Source organism: Geotrypetes seraphini, chromosome 14, assembly GCF_902459505.1.
Source record: "Geotrypetes seraphini chromosome 14, aGeoSer1.1, whole genome shotgun sequence".
NCBI classification, from domain to species: domain Eukaryota; kingdom Metazoa; phylum Chordata; class Amphibia; order Gymnophiona; family Dermophiidae; genus Geotrypetes; species Geotrypetes seraphini.
In genome coordinates this window covers 3097271-3116422 of record NC_047097.1, presented here as the reverse complement: position 1 = coordinate 3116422, position 19152 = coordinate 3097271, and the positions used below count along the sequence as shown (strand labels likewise).

General features: G+C 43.3%; 1 protein-coding gene across 3 annotated transcripts in view; it reads right to left on the bottom strand.

Moving 5' to 3' along the window:
• Nucleotides 1-6762: 6762 nt before the first annotated feature.
• Nucleotides 6763-19152, bottom strand: part of APH1B (aph-1 homolog B, gamma-secretase subunit) — a 41415-nt gene continuing 29025 nt past the window's right edge. For 2 of the 3 annotated variants that reach the window (XM_033920545.1, XM_033920546.1), the window contains exons 5-6: nt 15998-16125; nt 11157-12725 (exon numbers count right to left, since the gene is read on the bottom strand). In XM_033920545.1, the coding sequence (XP_033776436.1) occupies nt 12567-12725; nt 15998-16125 (287 nt within the window). In that variant the 3' untranslated portion in view covers nt 11157-12566. Of the gene's footprint in view, nt 10001-11156; nt 12726-15997; nt 16126-19152 lie in introns of those variants that run through there. The other variant, XR_004536979.1, reaches the window with a different exon arrangement.

Here is a 19152-nt window from a genome sequence, read left to right as displayed (position 1 = left end):
TGATACGCACACTAACAAAAAGAATTCTTAAATGCTGATTTCCCCTTAAAAAACTAGATAACAGTACACTATGATATGCATATGGTCAGAAGTCAATAAAACACACACAGAAAATACCTTTGTCCCTGCTAGTTTTCACGTTTTTGTTACACGCAGCATGTGATTTTACAAAAATAAATAAATAAAAATCACTGGCTATGTACCTATTGTATACCAAATGGAATGAAAAGGAAAATAAATGGAAACTCAAATAAAAACTATGCCAGTATGTATTACCATAAAATTGCATAAAAATAAAATTAGAGTTGGCAAAACGCCACTTTGGGTTCAATAGAAACTAAGGCCAGCCTGGAACAAAGACCTAAATATGAGCAGGAAGAGCTAAGTAATGAGGTTTGTCTCTCTGAGGGACAATGGCCAGGCTGCCAAGACTAGGAGGGCACTACAGAGGGAGCTGTGGAAGACATTGCAAACCGTAAGAAAACGCTGCAAAAATGTTAGATTGAACTGTAAAGCTAAAAACCAAAAGGTAACAATAAATATTAAAAATCATTTAAAAAAGCGTTTAGAACAGGAGCAGCTAGGCTAAAAACAAAAATAGGAGCAGAGACCGCCTGATCTCCTATGGAGATTTGTACTAGAGAATGACACGGTGGTTGTTACCGGTAACGGGGACAAGGCCATTCAACGCCCCGTGGAGCGATGAATGGTCTTGTCTCCGCAGTGAAGCCAGCACAGATCGCGCAGTCCAGCATCCCCACCCGATCACTGCATCCCACGTTCTGCCATCTCCCTCCCTCCACCTCACCTTAGGTGCTGAGTCCGACTTTAATTCTTCTTCTCCCAGCCGCACGTTTTCAATAAGCCGTGCGTGTGCGGCTGCTTGAATTGTTGAATCTTCTCTGATGCAACTGGAAACAGGAAGTTGGGTCAGAGAAGATTCAACAGCTCAAGCAGTTGTGCGCATGGCTTATCGAAATCGTGTGGTTGGGAGAAGAAGAATTAAAGTCGGACTCAGCACCTAATGTGAGGTGGAGAGAGGGGAGATGGCAGGATGCGGCGATCGGGCGGGAGGGGGCTTCTGGACCGCACGATCCATGATCCTTCCTTCACACTAGGAAGGAGGAAATGGACAGTAGTCATGGGCACAGTGGTCGTGGGGACGGGGTGAGGACAGTAGTTACAGGGATGGGGCGGGGACATAAGAACATAAGAAATGCCTTCACCAGATCAGACCCTAGGTCCATCTAGTCCGGCGACCCGAACTCGCGGAGGCCAATCTAGGCCAATCTAGAGCAGTGTTTCTCAACTCAGTCTTGAAGTACCCCCTTGCCAGTCAGGTTTTCGGTGTCAGGTCAAAAGCGCGCCGGGACAAAGGCACGCCCAGACAATTGAGCGCAGCGCGGAGGTGCGCGCCGCACTAAATTACTGTCGCGCCGCGTTGTGGGGGTGTTGTGGGGGGTGTGGGGGGTTGTAACCCCCCACATTTTACTGAAAACTTCACTTTTTCCCTGTTTTTAGGGAAAAAGTTAAGTTTACAGTAAAATGTTGAGGGTTACAACCCCCCAAACCCCCCATAACGCCGGCGCGATGTCTATTAAGTAAACTGGGGGGCTCCCCAACTAAACCCTGCTGAAGACCTTGTTTACCCGTATCCCTCAATGTGATTTGCAAGAAGGTGTGCATCCAACTTGCCCTTGAATCCCGGAATGGTGGTTTCCGTTACAACTTCCTCTGGGAGGGCATTCCAAGCGTCCACCACTCGTTGTGTGAAACAGAATTTCCTGATATTTGTCCTGGACCTATTGCCCCTCAGTTTCAGTACATGACCTCTTATTCGAGTCACATTTGACAATGTGAATAATGATGTTTCTTGCTCTATTTTGTCAAATCCTTTTAGTATTTTGAAAGTCTCTATCATATCCCCTCGCAGACTTCTCTTCTCGAGGGTGAACAAGCCCAGTTTTCCAAGGCGCTCTTTGTAGCTCAAATTCTTGATACCTTTTACTAGCTTCGTGGCTCGCCTCTGCACCCTCTCCAGCAGGGTTATATCCTTCTTTAGGTAGGGAGACCAGTGTTGGATACAGTATTCCAAGTGTTGTCTGACCATTGCTCTGTAAAGCGGCATTATGACGTCCGCCGATCTACTCGTGATTCCCTTCTTTATCATGCCCAACATCCTGTTTGCTTTCTTTGCCGCCGCTGCGCATTGAGCCAACGGCTTCAGGGTCTTGTCTATCAGTACCCCCAGATCCCTTTCTTGTTCGCTCTTGCCCAATGTTACACCTAACATTTTATATTCATGTTCCTTGTTTTTCTTACCCAGGTGAATCACTTTGCATTTTTCTATATTAAACTTCATCTGCCACTTTTCCGTTCATTTCTCTAGCTGGTTCAAATCTCTCTGGAGTTCTTCTCTGTCCTTTTGTGACCCAACTGCCCTACATAGTTTTGTGTTGTCTGCAAACTTGATTAAATTACTTGTTGTTTCTTCTTCTACGTTATTTATGAAGATATTGAACAAGATTGGCCCAAGAACCGACCCCTGGGGCACACTGCTTGTCACCTTCTCCCAGTCCGAGAACTTCCCATTTATGCCCACCCTCTGCAATCTGTTTTCCAGCCATTCGCCTATCCATCTTAGTATATCCCCTTCTATTCCATGGCTTTGTAGTTTCTTCAGAAGCCTTGCGTGTGGAACCTTGTCGAACGCTTTCTGGAAGTCCAAGTATATTATATCCACCGGTTCACTGTTATCGATTTGTTTGTTCACCTCCTCAAAAAACTGAAGTAAATTCGTCAAACATGACTTCCCCTTCCTGAAGCCGTGTTGACTAGCTCTCATTAGGTCGTGATTTTCCAGGTGTTGCACTATGCTATCCTTTATTAGTGGTCGTGGGGACGGGGCGGTGACAGGGATGGTGGTCGCGGGGATGGGGGACAAATTTTTTCCCCATGTCATTCTCTAATTTGTCCATAAAAAAGAGAAAGAAAGTTTGAAAGACAAATCCAGGCTAAGAAACAGAACGGGCCATCTAAAGAAAGCTAAAAAACCCCGCCTCCAATGCTGAAAAGCAAAAATCCAGAGAAAGTACAATAAACTTGAAAGGACAAAGTCTAAAGGAAAGCCCAATAAAAATGCATTTAAATGATTGTGTACTAGATATGGGAGTCTGAATATTTAACGCACTTCTGTATGGGGCAGCGGGCCCTGCACGTGGCTGACGCAAAGTCTTCCCTCCAACATAAGCTCTGATGTCAGGGAAGACTTTCGGGTCGGCTGGGAGCGCTGCAAGCTGCAGGATGGCAGAAAAAGAAGATGAGCCACTCAGCTCAAGCTGCCTCCAACCCCATAGGATCCCCAAGATTACGAGGGGGTCCCCACGGGATCCCCGTGACCCAAAGGGGGAACCTGCGAGATCCCTGTCGTCCCCATGCAACTCTCTAGTCTGGAGGCTGGGAAATTAAGAAACCTCAAATTGAGGCATTTTCCAGATTTTCTATCTTCCTTATTAACACATTTTTGTCCTCTAAATGTTGATTAGATAGAACTTTCACATCAGAAACCATTTTTTCAATACATTCCTTTCTAACATAATGTCAAACTTTTTCCTCCAAATTTCTAATCTGTTTAGAAGAATTTGTAGTAGAGAAAACAAACAGGGAGCATACCTGATGTAAACTCTCAATGGCATCCCATATGCTTCCATGTTCACAAAGGCTGGCTTCACTAGCAGTTTAAGAGGTGCCAAAGATGAGAAATTTGCTGTAAATAAACCTGCACCAAGCTCTTCCGTTCCCCTGCCACCACCAACAATGCTTGTGAACTGGCTCCTCCACCAAAGGAGGTCCCATACAAGGTGCTCAGATTGAATCTCTTCCGGGGTTGAAGGTGAAGCCAGCAGAACCATCAGCAAAACATCACCCGATGCCTCCTCCTGTAGTGTCGGCGATCCCTGGACCATTCTGGGAGGTGGAGGGGTAACTGGTCCCACTGGGCTGAATGAAACTTTGTTGTCCAAGTCGAGTGTCTTCCCACCCCAGACAGCAGATCTGCCCAGATTAACAGGTACAGCATAGGTGGTAATTGCTGTTTGTTGCGGCAAGGAGGCTACAGGGGGAGCAGGAGGAATTTTCCTCTTTGCTTAGGCATTCTTTCCAAAGATATTTAATAAAGAAACTTATTTTATGTTAGGAATCCGGGAGCCTCCTCCAACGCATCTTACTCTGCCATCTTGGTCCCCTCCTTTGTCCTGCCCCAAGTACTTGCCACATCTACTGTTGCACCCTTCACCCATCCCACCCCTCTATAATTGTCCACCACATTTTCTAAGATTTTTTCCACAAACACATTTTGAACTTTAAACAAACTAAAATTCAAATTAAAAGTTTTCATATCCCCTCAGTAAGGCCAACACATAATACCTGAACTTGAATACTTGAACATTGGAACAAGCTTCCGATACAGGTGATCGAGGCCAAAAGCGTTCCAGATTTTAAGGGTAAATGGGATGCCCATATGGGATCCCTGAGAGGGTGAAGTTACGGATGGGTCAGTTAGAGCGGGGGCTCTAGAGCAGACTTAGGGGGTGGGTCTGTGGAGTGGGTAGACTTGATAGGCTATGGCCCTTATCTGCCGTCATTTTCTATGTTTCTACCTCCACTGAAAAACACTATGCATAAACATGTGCATGAACACGCTCAGAACCTTACTGTAGCACCTGGGGAGTTCAAGATGGAGGTGGAGCGTTCTTGAGGTCATGATTGCTTGGCATCTGAAACCCTAAGCTATGGGGAAGCTATGGGGAAGAGGAGAAGGGCACTGCCCAAATGCGCCCACTGGCTTTAGGCTCTGCCTCAAATCTGATACAGACAACATTGTTTGCTGTTAGTATTCCTCTTCCAAAGATGGTGGTAACTACTTCAGGGGTCCCCTGAATTCTTCGGGAGATCTTAGTGCATAAGAGCCGCAGGCTTCCCCAAGACCTGAAAGCAGAGCACTGATCATAAAGGATCTGGATTCTTCTCTCCAACAAACTGCAGGTACTTTCTGAAAATTCTGGCCAGATAAGGGCAAAAGTTGAAGTCCAGGTTGGGGGGACTATCTAAGCAAAATGAACAACTGGTTAAAATGGAATCTTAAACTGATGAAATTAATAGAGTGGAACTGGCTGCAGTTAAGTCATGCTACATACAACTGAACATTTGGAAAGTCAATCGCACCGGAATAACTTAAGATTTATAAACTTCCCTAAATCAACATAGATATCCCAAAAATATTTGTGAAACGTTTTGTAGTTTTCCCAACAAGAATACACTAATTATTAAGGCACAATATTTATCTGTTGGAACTAGAGCTCAAAATTCAACTCCAGGGCAGGGTATGGAAGAACTGAATATAAGCGTTTCTGGAAAGCTCCATTGAAATTATTACTGCTAGAACCACCATGATAGTAACCTTTGCTCTGGAACTGGTTTTGAGATTTTTTTTTAGGCATTTTCAGGAGCAATTTTATGAATTATATGAATAATATGAATTATATGAATAATTCCTGATCTATCTCAAATGACCCCAAAACACCATAATAATTTTTCTGGGGTTACAACCAGAGGGTCTAGGTTGCTGTTTTTCACATACTCACTGAAGATTCACAGTTTTAGAGCTACATTTGCAGCATGGACTCTACAGAGCAGGAGACTACTAGCTTGATCATAGTAGAATTGAATTTAGGAGACTAGCCAATTAGCTAGGAATGCTTTGCCACCAAAGTACCAACTTTGCTGTAGTCAAAGCAGATTAACAGCTGCATAGATTTCCTGATGGGAATCTGTCCTTTAAGACCTCATTTACAGTTCAGTCCAGGATATGCAGTGCTCAAGTATGTCATGCAATCTCTTCAAGTATATGGAAAGGCATTATTGCTTCCAGTAGGAATTTAAGGTGTTGTAATGGAAATTGCATGTATGGCTCACACACAGGCTTGGTATTCACTAATGCTTTGATTTTAAGTCTGGGGACACTGGAGCTTGAACTGATAAGACACTAGAAGAGGGGGGAACCAGTTTTGTGATGCCAGCGATGATCTATAACAATCACTGTACTCTCCAAAACTTCAAGAGTTTTTACTATTAGAGGTATTGGTGAATGGGTGCATTCTATGTCCTTGAGAGCCACCCAGTTGGGTTTTCAAGATTTCCACAATGAATATGCATGAGATTGATTTGCATACAATGGAAGCAGTCCATGCAAATTAATCTCCCGCATAATCATTGGGTTGTGGCCCTCGAGGACCGCGATTGCCCACCCCCTAATGCATCCTATGTGATGCAAGTTGGAGATAGGAATCGCTAGCAGTACAGAGTCAGCTTGTATTTGTGAAGCTCCCCATAAAACATTGCAGCTCAATATGCAATTCCAATAATAGAAGGCATGATTGCAAGCAACATCTTCAATGGACGAGAATTAGATAAAAACAACTCCTTCATCAGGGTCAGAAGAATCAGTTCCAGCCAAAAGTCATCTGCTGCAGAGTAATCCCTTTGCCGGATGTTTATCTCAGGAAGGCACAGAACATGAACTGCATCTGTGGCAAAGCACAGATTAATGTCTCCACTGTTTGCTAGAACAGCTAGCGGGTTCAGCATAGTTACCACGCAAGGGCCAGTGACCACACGTGGGCATGATGAGCATAAAAATGATTAAATAATCTCATCTAGACAGAAAAGATTTGCAGGGTACAAAAAAAAGTATTACAAGGCCTGTTCATTTTAATAAATACTGCTTTGCTTTTAATAGTAATAACGTTCATACAGCATTACATTTTAAATCACAATCTGCTTCAGGTAAGTATTAATATAATCACTTTTAACAAAAAGTTTACAAAGTTTACAGTTGATATTAAGACTGAAAATCAGTCTTACTATCCATTTAGCTACCTGCCATTTTGGTCTTTATCCCCAAACAATAACAGTCAGATTACAATGCCAGTCCAAGAAATAACAATAGGCATCTATAACACACAAAACAATTGCAAATTAACAAATGACTGAAAAATGTTATTCTTTCAGGGTAATATCTCCAGTTGGGTTAATTTTGCACAGAGTATGGCAGAATGAACCTCACACCTGTGCCAGGGCATGTTCAGTCTGTGTGGTGCAATGTTCACAGTTCATTCTGCAAATCTACTGCTCTTTTACAAGGTAGACTTTTCTTCATTGTCCACCAGAGAAATTTACATCAGTAGAAAGAATGATCAAGGTGCAGTCAAAAAACTCTGTGTCAGTCTCTGATTGCTACTTTTCATACAGCTTCAGGGGGTTCGATATGCACCAGGACTGAGTTTAAATAAGAGCAGGTGGAATACACTACTTTACAAGCAAGAAGACATTAAACCATGCCTGACTCCCAACCACAGCGAGACTGGAAATTGTCAGAATCTGACTAGGATAGCAACACCCAATGCGCACAATGTTTAGCAGGTGCTGCTTGGTGAGAACACTATACATTAACGGCTACTTTTTCTACAACTGAAGTACTAGCAACGGTTACTTCATTGAAAGCATGTTAGCGAATCATGACATGTCACCTGAATTAAACTTATGGTACATAAAACATTTGACATGACAGCATAAAATGGAAAGTAACATGTTCACTTACAAGGATCTTATTACTTTATTTTCTAAACCTTCTCTTGAACACAACTGCTTAGGCAATTCTGATCCCTCTGCACCCAAGGGTAGAAGAGGATCCTGCAAGGTTGAACTCTGTAGTGTTGTTCAAGGTCACCATGAGTCGTCTCTGTGTCAACAGTCATTCTCTTTTCCCTTCCACTAAGCCAGGGTTTCCTAATGCTTTCTAGAGAACCCCACAGCCATTTGGGTTTTCAGGGTTTCCATATTGAATATGGCAGTATATGCTACTTTATCCCATGCACATTCATTGTGCATAGCCTGAAACCCAACTGGCTGTAGTGTCCTCAAGATAGGTTTGAGAATATCTGCCCAAGTGCTCATCAGGTAAGACATGAGATCTTAGCCTCCACAGAGAAGATAGCAAAGTGACAAAGAGTTAACAATCAACATGGCTTTTTGTATTTCTTGTTTTGCAGAAATCATGGTTAAATTGAAGCTGTGGATATTTATGCCTACAAGCAAATGTAAATGTTTTACACTTAGGTTACACACATTTTATAAACGTACAACTATATATATATATATTTTAAATTTCATTGCTTTTGGGACCGAGCATGGGGCAACACTCCACCTTCATTAACTCCTGGCGCCTCAATGTAAAAATTTGGGCAGCCTTGGTCAAACTGTTTATTTCAATGACTCTCTTAGAGCAGGGGTAAGCAATTCCGGTCCTCGAGAGCCACAGGCAGGTCAGGTTTTCAGGATATCCACAATGAATATGTACGAGATGGATCTGCATGCACTGCCTTCTTCAGATGCAAATCTATCTCATGCATATTTATTGTAAATATTCTGAAAACCTGACCTGCCTTTGGCTCTTGAGGACCGGAATTGCCTACCCCTGTCTTAGAGGAACAGAAACTGACATATAGTACAAATAGTACATATAGTACAAAGTTAAACACGTCATTTTTCTGCTGATTTTAACAGACTGAAAATAAATGTGAACTTGGCAGATACAAAACTGAAGACAATTCCAACAGTGGAGCACCAGGAAAACAAATGGGATAATATTGAAATTTCAATAAGAACTCAACACAGATTGAGGATGTTTGTCACAATTATCTGATTTTATAAGTGTAACTTTTAGTACAGTATATTGTGTGACTAAGTACATTTCCTTAAAATGCCAGTCTTACCAGAGCTTTCTATGGGATAGGGCAGGGAGATGCTGTGGTTTTTTTCTTTAGATAGGTTAAGAATGGGGTTTTAGAGACATGCATTTTGCCATAGGATACCCTAAACAGCTTATAACAAAGGAGACGCAGCGTCCTCAATAACTATGTTGCAATACAGCAGTGCTGCCCAAGTCCAGTCCTCGAGATCTACTGGCAGGCCAGGTTTTCAGGATATCCACAATCAACATGCATGAGAGATTTGCATACCAAGAAGGCAGTGCAGGCAAATCTTTCTCGTGCATATTCATTGTGGATATCCTGAAAACCTGGCCTGCCAGTAGATCTCGAGGACCGGACTTGGGCACCCCTGCAATATATTATAGCTCTTTTTATTCATGGAAGTTTTTATCATTAGCATACATTGAAAACCTTGGATTCCTGATGAAGGGGTTTTGCCGAAACACAGCCTGTGTTGAGTCTTTATTGAAATTTCCATAATAATGAGTTTTATTATCATTATTCCACTTGTCTGCCTGATCCTTCCCAAGGAATAGAGGCAAACACACCTTGGTTATCTGTAGTTTAGATTATCTTATGGCAAAATGCTTTTCTTTAAAACCCCATTCTTAACTGAACTTAACTGAGGGGGATCCCCCCCCCACAGCATCAACTTGCTCTATCAATTATATAGAAAGCTCTGGTAAGACTGGCATTTTAAACAAATGTACTTAGTCACACAATATACTGTACACATGTAAAATCAGATAGATAATTGTGGCAAACACCCTCAACCTGTCAGTCGCTGTCGGGATAATAAATAGGTGTTCTATGAGGTAATATATCAGACCTTATATTTAAAACTAGTATTGTACATGCATCAACAACTTTTAGATAGAGCACATTGTAATCCACAATTGTAGAGCAGAACAAGGAAACTCCCTTTCTGTACCTCACCTTGCACATCTCCTTTGAATGAATACAAGCATTTCAAATGAATCTGCAAGCTGTTGTGATGGAATTGAGCGTATGGCTCAAATGAGGGCATGGAATTCACCAATGCCTTGATTTTCAGTCTAAGTGGGGCTTGAACTGATAAGACACTTGAGGAGGAGGAACCAGTTTTGTCGAGGTCAGTGGCATTATCTTTCCAACTTCCTAAGTGCCGTATTTTTCGCTCCATAAGATGCACCCTAGATTTAGAGGAGGACAAGAAAAAAAATATTCTGAACCAAATTCTCTGAAGGATCTGCACCTAACCCCACACTCCATGAAGGCTCTGCACCCTGTCTCCCCTCCGTGCCAGGCTCTGCACCCTGTCTCCCCTCCCTGCCTGTCCCCTCTCTGATGGTCTAGTGGTAGGCCAGGACAGGGCGGGAAGGGACAGAGCAGGCAGGCCCCCCCCTTTATTCCCCCTGTACCTTATTTTAGTTCCTCCGGTGGTCCTGTCCTTCCCTCTGGCTGACTCCCGAACTAGCTGCAGCAGCATCAGAGCAGCACAAAAGGCAGACGCGAGTTTTTCATGCACCTGCCTTGTTCTGCGCCGCTCCATGAATGGCTGCCATCAGTTCTTGCGAGTCCCGCAAGAACTGACGGCAGCCATTCGTGGAGCAGTACGGGACAAGGCAGGCGCGGTAAAAACTCAAGTCTGCCTTTTGCGCCGCTCTGACGCTGCTGCAGCCAGTTCGGGAGTCAGTCGGAGGGAAGGGCAGGACCGCCGGAGGAACCGGGGGGGGGGGGAGTGAGTCTTACGGAGCGGAAAATATGATAATTTTATTCCAGATGAATGTTTATAAATACATTGCTTAGTTCATTTATCCCTGTTTTTGTGCTGGGTGAAACAACAAGACTTAACACTAACAGTGGCGATCATACAGGGTCAGAGTCATCTTAGTACTTCTGGGAGATGAGAACGACTGCTCACAGCAAGACATAAGGGCCTTCATTTTCAGATATGTATAGAAAGTTCAGTCTGTATGCTAAAAAAAATAATACTATGTCTCTGCTCCCCTCCCCTCAAGTATACAGCAGATTGCACATTTACATTTCCAACAATAAAGTATAATGATGGATAAGTAACAAAAGATAAGTGATGGGTAACAGACAGAAAGGAGGTAGATATCCGCACTATTTTTCAGCAAAATAGAAGATTTTAATTTAGAGATGCTATGCTACATGGTCCAATATTGTCTCTCTCAAATATTATCTTTTTAAAACATCTACTGACACCAAAGAAATGTATAACAGCTGGCTTGCTAGTTAGTATGCACGCATGCTGAGTTCTGCAGCTCTTTAGCTAGTAAGTAAGCAAATTCTGTAGAACCTAACAATGTAAAAAGTCCATTTATCTACATCAGATTTACTGGGCTTATAGCTTTTCTATTACACAGTAAACACTTTGGGGGCCTCCAGTCTTAAGCTCAGGCACAAATACAGTAGTTATAAGAGGTTTCATTCCAGTTATGTACATCATTAACCTCATGTAAAAAGTAGGGAAATCCTATACTGAACAGTACTGAATACACTGGGTCTGAACAGAGACTTCACTAGGAAGCTGACCTATCCTGCCACATTCACATGCTAGTATAAACATCTCTCCTAACTGGCATATTCAAGCCATGAAACACAAAATGACTTTGAGGCACATTCATGCACAATATGGCAGAAATCCCTCTAGTCATACACTTTGTTTTATTCAGGCACAGGCAAGCTGAAAAATAAAACTGGCAAGAACTTCTAAACCAGGTTGACCTACTGCCCTGTAGTTCTGTCCCGCAGAGGAAATGTAATTGTTCTTCAAAATCTCTTTAAAATGTTTCCTTAGTATGAAGATAGTCCAGGCTGTTCCCAGAACTGTGGTTCGGTCATTCATTCAGGGAAGACCTATACAAACAACCAGGAGATGCTCACTTCGCATACATTGCAATCGCTGAAAGGCCACTACTGGAGGTCAGATTGGTGAGCTACAGAAAGAAAGTTTTCTCACAAATAGATCAGGCTGAGCTAGGTCCACGCCAAAAATCTCTCAGGAACTACTGAGCAGCAGCAGCATCCAGCTCCAGGTTAAAGGGTCATTCCCAAAGTGTTTCTCATTAAAACATAAGATCCGTAGTATATCTAGGAATGTATGTATATCTACAATGCTGCTGCAATCCTGAGTGGTTAGTTCTATAGGATACAAATATATTTTATTGCCCAAAGTTCTTAAATCCTCTCTCATAAAGCTACAATTTCACAGACCAGAAGCTGAAAAGTAACATTTTGTTCAACGAAAAGAATCTTACTTGGGGCTGAAAGCTTCACAGCAGGATTGGTGGTACTTCATTATTGCATCCGGAAGTAAAGCTCACGCTTTGAGCAAGACATTTTACTTAGCATCAAATGGGTATGTTAATAGCCAAGCAAGCTTCGAGTGCAGCCCTTAAACTTCAGGTTTAATCCTACAGTGAAATGGGATACAAACATCTGTACAGTTCTTCTGAAGTGGAGTGCTTATAGTTCTTCTGAAATACAGCCATAGGTCAAAAAAAAAAATAATCTTTAAAAAGTAGTTTATACACAAGAACAATTCAGAGCTCTGAAGTATTCCAAAGAGTTTCATAACCGCATACTTCAAACTGCTGGCTCAGTGAAAGTTAACCCATGCAAGAAACAAAGTGTATATGTTATATACACGTTAATTAAAAAAAATAAGCAAATAAGCTAATGAAAGTACAAAAAGGCACATTGTGCTCTCTCAAGAGTACTGGGTTATATTGGCTACTGGCTGGTGAGGAGGAAGTCCTGATCTAGGCATGTCAGGCACAACTTAAGATTCCGAAAAGAGCCACCTGCCGTGAAGAAAGCCCAGACAGCCATGAGCAGGAGAATGGCGTAACATGGCAACAGACTTCTTTCATATTGGGGATTCAAAAACGTCTGGCAAAAAAAAAAAAAAAAGGTCAGGATTTCAGATGAGTATTTACAAAGCTGATAACACTCACAACAAATTGTGCAACTGGTGAAAAAGAAATGCTGTCGGACCCAAGGTCATAGAGCAGGGGTGAGACAAGCCTACGACTTCACTTTTACCATACAGCCATTGTTATGTCCTTTTGATCAATGAAACACTTCCCTTCTTGTGCTTTAAACTGATGCCTCTGCTACATATAGCAATAATCTACAGTATAGACAGAGTAAATTTATTTTTATTTATTTATTCAATTTTCTATACCCTCCCAAGGGAGCTCAGAACGGTTTACATCAATTTATTCAGGTACTGAAGCATTTTTCCTGTCTGTCCCGGTGGGCTCACAATCTACCTAATGTACCTGGGGCAATGGGGGGATTAAGTGATTTGCCCAGGTCACAAGGGGCAGTGTGGATTTGAACCCACAACCCCAGGGTGCTGAGGCTGTAGCTTTAACCACTGCGCCACACACTCCCCTGGGCATTATACATGCTGTGAGGGTAATTGTACAACAGGCACCTGTGTGTCAAGGCCAAGGAAGAGCCTATTCCAAGTCTATGCCATATACACATTCATTTCTTTAAAGCAGCAGAAATCTTGGCTAAACTGAAGTTGCAGATGCTTAGGGGGAAATTCTGTATAGGACGCCGGTCTCAACAGCCACCTAAGAAGTGACTGAGAATTGCAGACTGGCATTCTGTACAGAATCACATCTGCCTTAATGGGCAGACACCTAACCACCCCGATTCTCTATCTGGTGCCCATGTCACAGGTGCCAGTTAGAGAATCGTACCTGACCTCTTGCCATCAGCTGATCATGGCAATCAAATATCCTTGCTGTGATCAGCTGAGCAACCGCGACAGGGAAACCCCGAATCTCCCTTCGGCTGGCAGGAGGGATGCCCACTCCCTCCCGCCACCACCTCTGAACCCCCCGCAAATGTCCGCGGAGGGAGGGATGCCCACTCCTTCCCAATGCCATCCACGAACATCTCTCCCCCGCAAAAGGAGGGTTGCCCACTCCTTCCTGCTGCCCTCCGAATCCTCCCGACAAATCACCTGACAGGAGGGATGCCCACTCCCTCTCCCTCCTGCTACCACCCCTCTGGAACTTCTCCCCCACACCCAGAGAAACCCCCCCTCCAAAGCTCCCACTACCTATAGACCCACCCTGGTGCCTCCCCTCCCTTAGGTATCTGGTCAATCAGTATTAGGCCACTCTCAGTGCATCTCAGGATACACTGATAAGGAGGCCTAAGACTCTGGTTGGCCTAAATGCCTAAGGACCCTCCTACAGGAGAGACCTTAGGCATCTGGGCCAATCGGAGCCTTAGGCCCCTCCTTGGTGCATCCCAGAATACACCAGGAAGGCCCATGTTGGAGTGGTAAGCCTACTGGCCGAAGGGTGTATACATCCCTCTGGCTGGACTTTCACCTTAAAAGGAATGGGGTGGGGGGGTCTACTGGCTAGGGGGGTGCCGAGAGAGTGGGCATTTCTCCTGCTTTGGGATTTTTTGAGGGGTTCGGGGGTGGCAAAAGGAAGGAGTGGGCATTCCTGCTGCTGCAGATATTTGTGGGGAATTCGGGAGTGGCAGCAGGAGGGAGTGGGCATCCCTCCTGCTAAGTTTGCAGGAGGAGGGGGGTGTTCCTGCCATGGCTGCTCAGCTGATTGAGGCAGGGAGATTTCCTTGCCGCGACCAGCTCAGTGGCCGCATCTATTTCAAATACAGGCCAGCATTTTGCAGGCCTACAATTCAGGTGTCTATCATGGTCCTAGGGAGATGCCTAGGGCTGCTTAAGCTTTTCCAAGGCTGCTTAAGCCTTCCCAAGCTTTTCCAGGTGAAACCACACCCACTCCCAGCCTTGGGTGAGCTTAAGCATCCCGATGGGTCTCACTGCACCTGCGACACCTACAGTATAGGCGGCCTGCCTTGGAGGGTTATTTTTTTAGAAAATGTGTGTCCCGATTGTGACAGCGTTAGTCACTACAATTCTTTGGCGTTTTTAAATGAACACCCTGTTTTTTGATACCTTTGTGAAGGATCCCTGATGAAGGCAATTTATTTGCCAAAACATGGACAGTGTCGGATCCCTTTGGACTGTACCACATTCGATTGGCTTCAACCAAATCATCAGTTCCACTGTGTGTTTGTTTGTTGCTGGAGAATGTGGTGAAATGAGTTAGCTTGGCAGGGTTTATAAAAGGCTTGGATAATTTCCTAAAAGAGAAGTCCATAGCCCATTATTGAGATGGCTTGAGGAAATCCACTGCTTATTCCTAGGATAAGCAGCATAGAATCTGTTTTGCTACTTGGGATCTAGCTAGGTACTTGGAACCTGGGTTGGCCACTGTTGGAAACAGGATACTGGGCTTGATGAATGATGGATCTGTACCAGTATGGCAATTCTTATGTTATGTCCTTTGTTTTTTTTATGGAACCCCTTGGTTTTCATTCTTGACTGTTCCTATTACACAGAAGTATGCACCTTCTTAGCCTTCTTTGGCATGGGCTGGCAGAGTAGATGCTACAGTGCTCATAGGAATTCTGTGAGCGGTGGAGCATTTGCCATGCTGGCCTACGCTGGAGACCTCTAGCGCAACTTGATAAAAGGAGCCGATAGTGATGACTGGATGTTTACTTCTAGAGATGGCAACTATGTATAGTTTGGTGGTGTTACTGCACATTCCCTTCCTTCCAATGTGTACTTTTACATATGTAACACCTGAAGTCATTTTATAAGAGGCCTTTGTGTGTGAAAAATCCTTTATAAATGGCAATTTAGAGTCAAAGGGGGCAAGTCTATAAAGTGGCACACCTAATATGTTATGGAACAGCAATGTAGAGCCACTTTGGCACACAGAAACTTAGGCATGACTGCTTATGCCAGGCCACTGGCAGGCATAAGCTGGCATGACTAAGTGCACTCTGCAATGCACACATATGACACTATTCTATAAGGGTGCATGCATTTCTAGGCGGAATGTTTATGACATGCCAATGCTCTGTCCACTAGTGCAGCCTCTTGCATTTGTGTGTCATGTGACTAGCACGTCAACTGTACAGAATAGCTTGTGATGTCATTCACATGCGTATTTTATAAATTAGTGCCTATATTTAGGCACCTTTTATAAAATGCCATGTCTAAGGCTGGCAAAGGCTATATTTTTAAAGTTCTGTTCCATCAAACAGAAGCATGACCAACAAAGTCTGGCTAACCCTTGTGTTCTAAATAAACTTACCAGGCCTGATACCAGCAGATGGCTTATGATGACCAAAACCAGTGCCCACCATTTCTTCTTCTCACAAGCATCGAAGAACACAACGCCCCAGAAGATGTGCAGCAGAATCATAGCCAAAGTCATGAATGCTGAAAAAGTGAAAAATTAATTAACACTGATTACATCGGAGGACCTTATCCGATTAACAAGTTTTACTTATGAAAAAGATTTTTTTTTAATCTGAAAAAGAGAAAAAAAGAGTATGTTGGCTATATCTTCTTAATATGCTCTGGGGTCTAGCGCCTTCCTATCTGCTACCACACTTCATATTTCACAACCCCATATGACCAACCAGAAACCGAAACATATTTATCTACCTAAAAATCACAGGCTGCAAATACAAATCCTTGGACAGGACTTTCAAGTTCCAAGCAGGCAGACAGCAGTCCTGGCTGGACAACTACATAAACAGAGCCAGTCTGACTTACGGCGCATTCCAAAAATCAATCAAAACCATTCTGTTTGACAAATTCATCTCCTAAACAGAAGCCTCTAAATGATATATTCTCCCTCTCTCTACCTCGATGTAATTTCACTCTTTTTGCTGTTCCTTTACCTATTTCTTATGTAACCCTCTCTTCTTACATCCTGTATTTCACCGATTGTCCAGCCTTCTTCGAACGTGAACTGCCTAGAAGTCTTTCGACTATGGCAGTTATTATTAATATTATTATAAAATTGCAAGACATGTTGAGAGAGCTCAGTCTAGCCATATTCAGAAGCAAAAGACTAATACAGAACAAAAGCCTCAAGTCTCAGAAAGAATGATCAAGCTTAACCATTGGACCAGGCGAGTCTATAGCCCAGGGTGCAGACACTTAAGGGTGCCAAAATACCCAGCCTCTGACCTCACTTGGTCTACAGGTTAAGCCTTTTCTCCCCTTCTTTATTGACCCCTACTCCCCACAGGTCCAGCACTGCTCCCTCACTTGCAGTCCTGTAAAGTTTATGTCAATCGCCAGTAGCAGCAGTAACATGACAGCTTTAGACTCTGGGTCTTCCTCTCTGCCATGTCCCACAAACAGGAAATTGCATCAGAAGAGGTAGGACATGGCAGAGGGAAAGACCCAGGGGCTGGATGAAGGCAGTTTGACATGCTGCTGCTGCCTCCGGTAGCCAACATAAACTTTATATGACTGTGAGGAAGAGAGAGAGGTGAGGAAATAGTGCTGGACAGAGAATGAGAGATTAGACTTAGGGGAGGGGGAGCTTGCCAGTTTTGCAAGTTGGTTCAAGGTGCCACTGTCCCTTGAGCCATGCCTGACAGTGATCCTCGCGCCTCAGAATCCCAACGAGGCAGTCTTATCTTCTAGTGATCAGAATTTGCACATGAACAGTGTTGTGTAAAGTATTGCAAAAAAAAAATAAAGAAAGAAAATCTTATTTCAAAGCCCTCACTGAATACTTGCTCATGTGTATATTTCTAGTAGGTCAGCAAATAGTGAAAAAAGAAAGTTTTGACCGCAACTTCACAAACCAGAGTCAAGCAATGATATACTTCTGGAATCAAATCTAGAATTAGCAAAAATAGAGCGCCTGTGGCTGGAACCACTACACTTTACACACATGGCAATTAAAAGAAATACTTTAACCAAGAGAGATTATTGTGCTGTATGTATATGAAACTTGGGTAAAACAATGATCAAATACTCCAAGAATGTTTCATTTTATGTTTAAGAGCCCGGTATTTTATTAACAGTCCCGAAGAAAACTGGATTCTATATAGCTTGTAGGATTTTACTAGACAAAAGATTGTGTTTCTCCAGAATAGTAACGACTAAGGCTATTCCACATAATGGACTGTTCTATATAATGGAACTTGTAGATAAAAGGCACTTTCTGATTAAAGAAAGCAACTTGAATAATGGGAATTTTCCTGGACAGAAGATCATGACATTAACCAACTTTTAGATTAAGTTTTCAAGATTGTGATTTTTTTTCTTCTGGAGAATGAATTAACTGCTCTTCACATAAAAAGGAGGGACTTTTGTGCTCTAGTTTAAGAACATAAGAATTGCTGTACTGGGACAGACCGAAGGTCCATCAGGCCTAGTATCCTATTTTCAACAGTGGCTAACCCAGATCTCAAGTACCTAGCTAGATCTGAAGTAGTAAAACAGATTTTATGCTGCTTATCTTAGGAATAAGCAATGGATTTCTCCTAGCCATATCAATAATGGCCTATGGACTCTTTTAGGAAATTATCCAAACCTTTTTTAAACCCTGCTAAACTGATTTCACCACATTCTCTGTCAATGAATGAATTCCAGAGTTTAATTTCTTATTTTATAAAAATTATTAAAAAAATTAATATCCTGCTACATTCACAATTCTGTGTGAAGAAATATTTTCTCTGGTTTGTTTTAAATCTACCACTTAGTATCTTCATTGCATGCCCCCTAATCCTAGTGTTTTTTGAAAGAGTAACCAAGCATGTATAAGGTTGCAGTTTATTAACAAGTACCTGGGTTTTGGCCAGGCACTAGTGACCTGGATTGGCCACCCTGAGAACGGGCTACTGGGCTTGATGGACCATTGGTCTGACCCAGTAAGGCTATTCTTATGTTCTTATGAATATGCATAAACCCAGGCCTTTGTACCGTTGCCCAGACTCTGAAGGCTCTCAACCGGCTGGCCGGAGAATCTATAAAGAAGTCTGGAAGGGAGGCACAAAACTTGATTTTGTAACCTTCTCAAACTTCTAGGACCCACTGGAGCCTTCTGTATGCCGCATTACTGATGATGTCATCAGTACACAGAAGGCCCCAGTGAAAAAGCCATGAAGCAGCCTGTGAGTGCTGCTGGCCTGATGCTCCTCTGCCGGAAGGTATTCGGCGGGGATCGGTTGGGAGGGAAGGATGGAAGGTCAGAGGGGGTTCGGCGGTTCTGCTGCACAGCAGGGCCGGGCTGGTGCTCAAGGGTTCTGCTGCACGAGGGATGGGATGTGAGGGAGGGAAGGCTAGAAGCTGGGCAAAGGGTTCTGCTGCACGAGGGATGGGATATGAGGGAGGGAAGAATGGAAGCTGGGCAAGGGTTCTGCTGCACAGGGGGATAGGAGGGATGGAGGGATACAAAGATGCTACAGAGGGAAGGCACAAGGGGATGGGTGAGAGGGG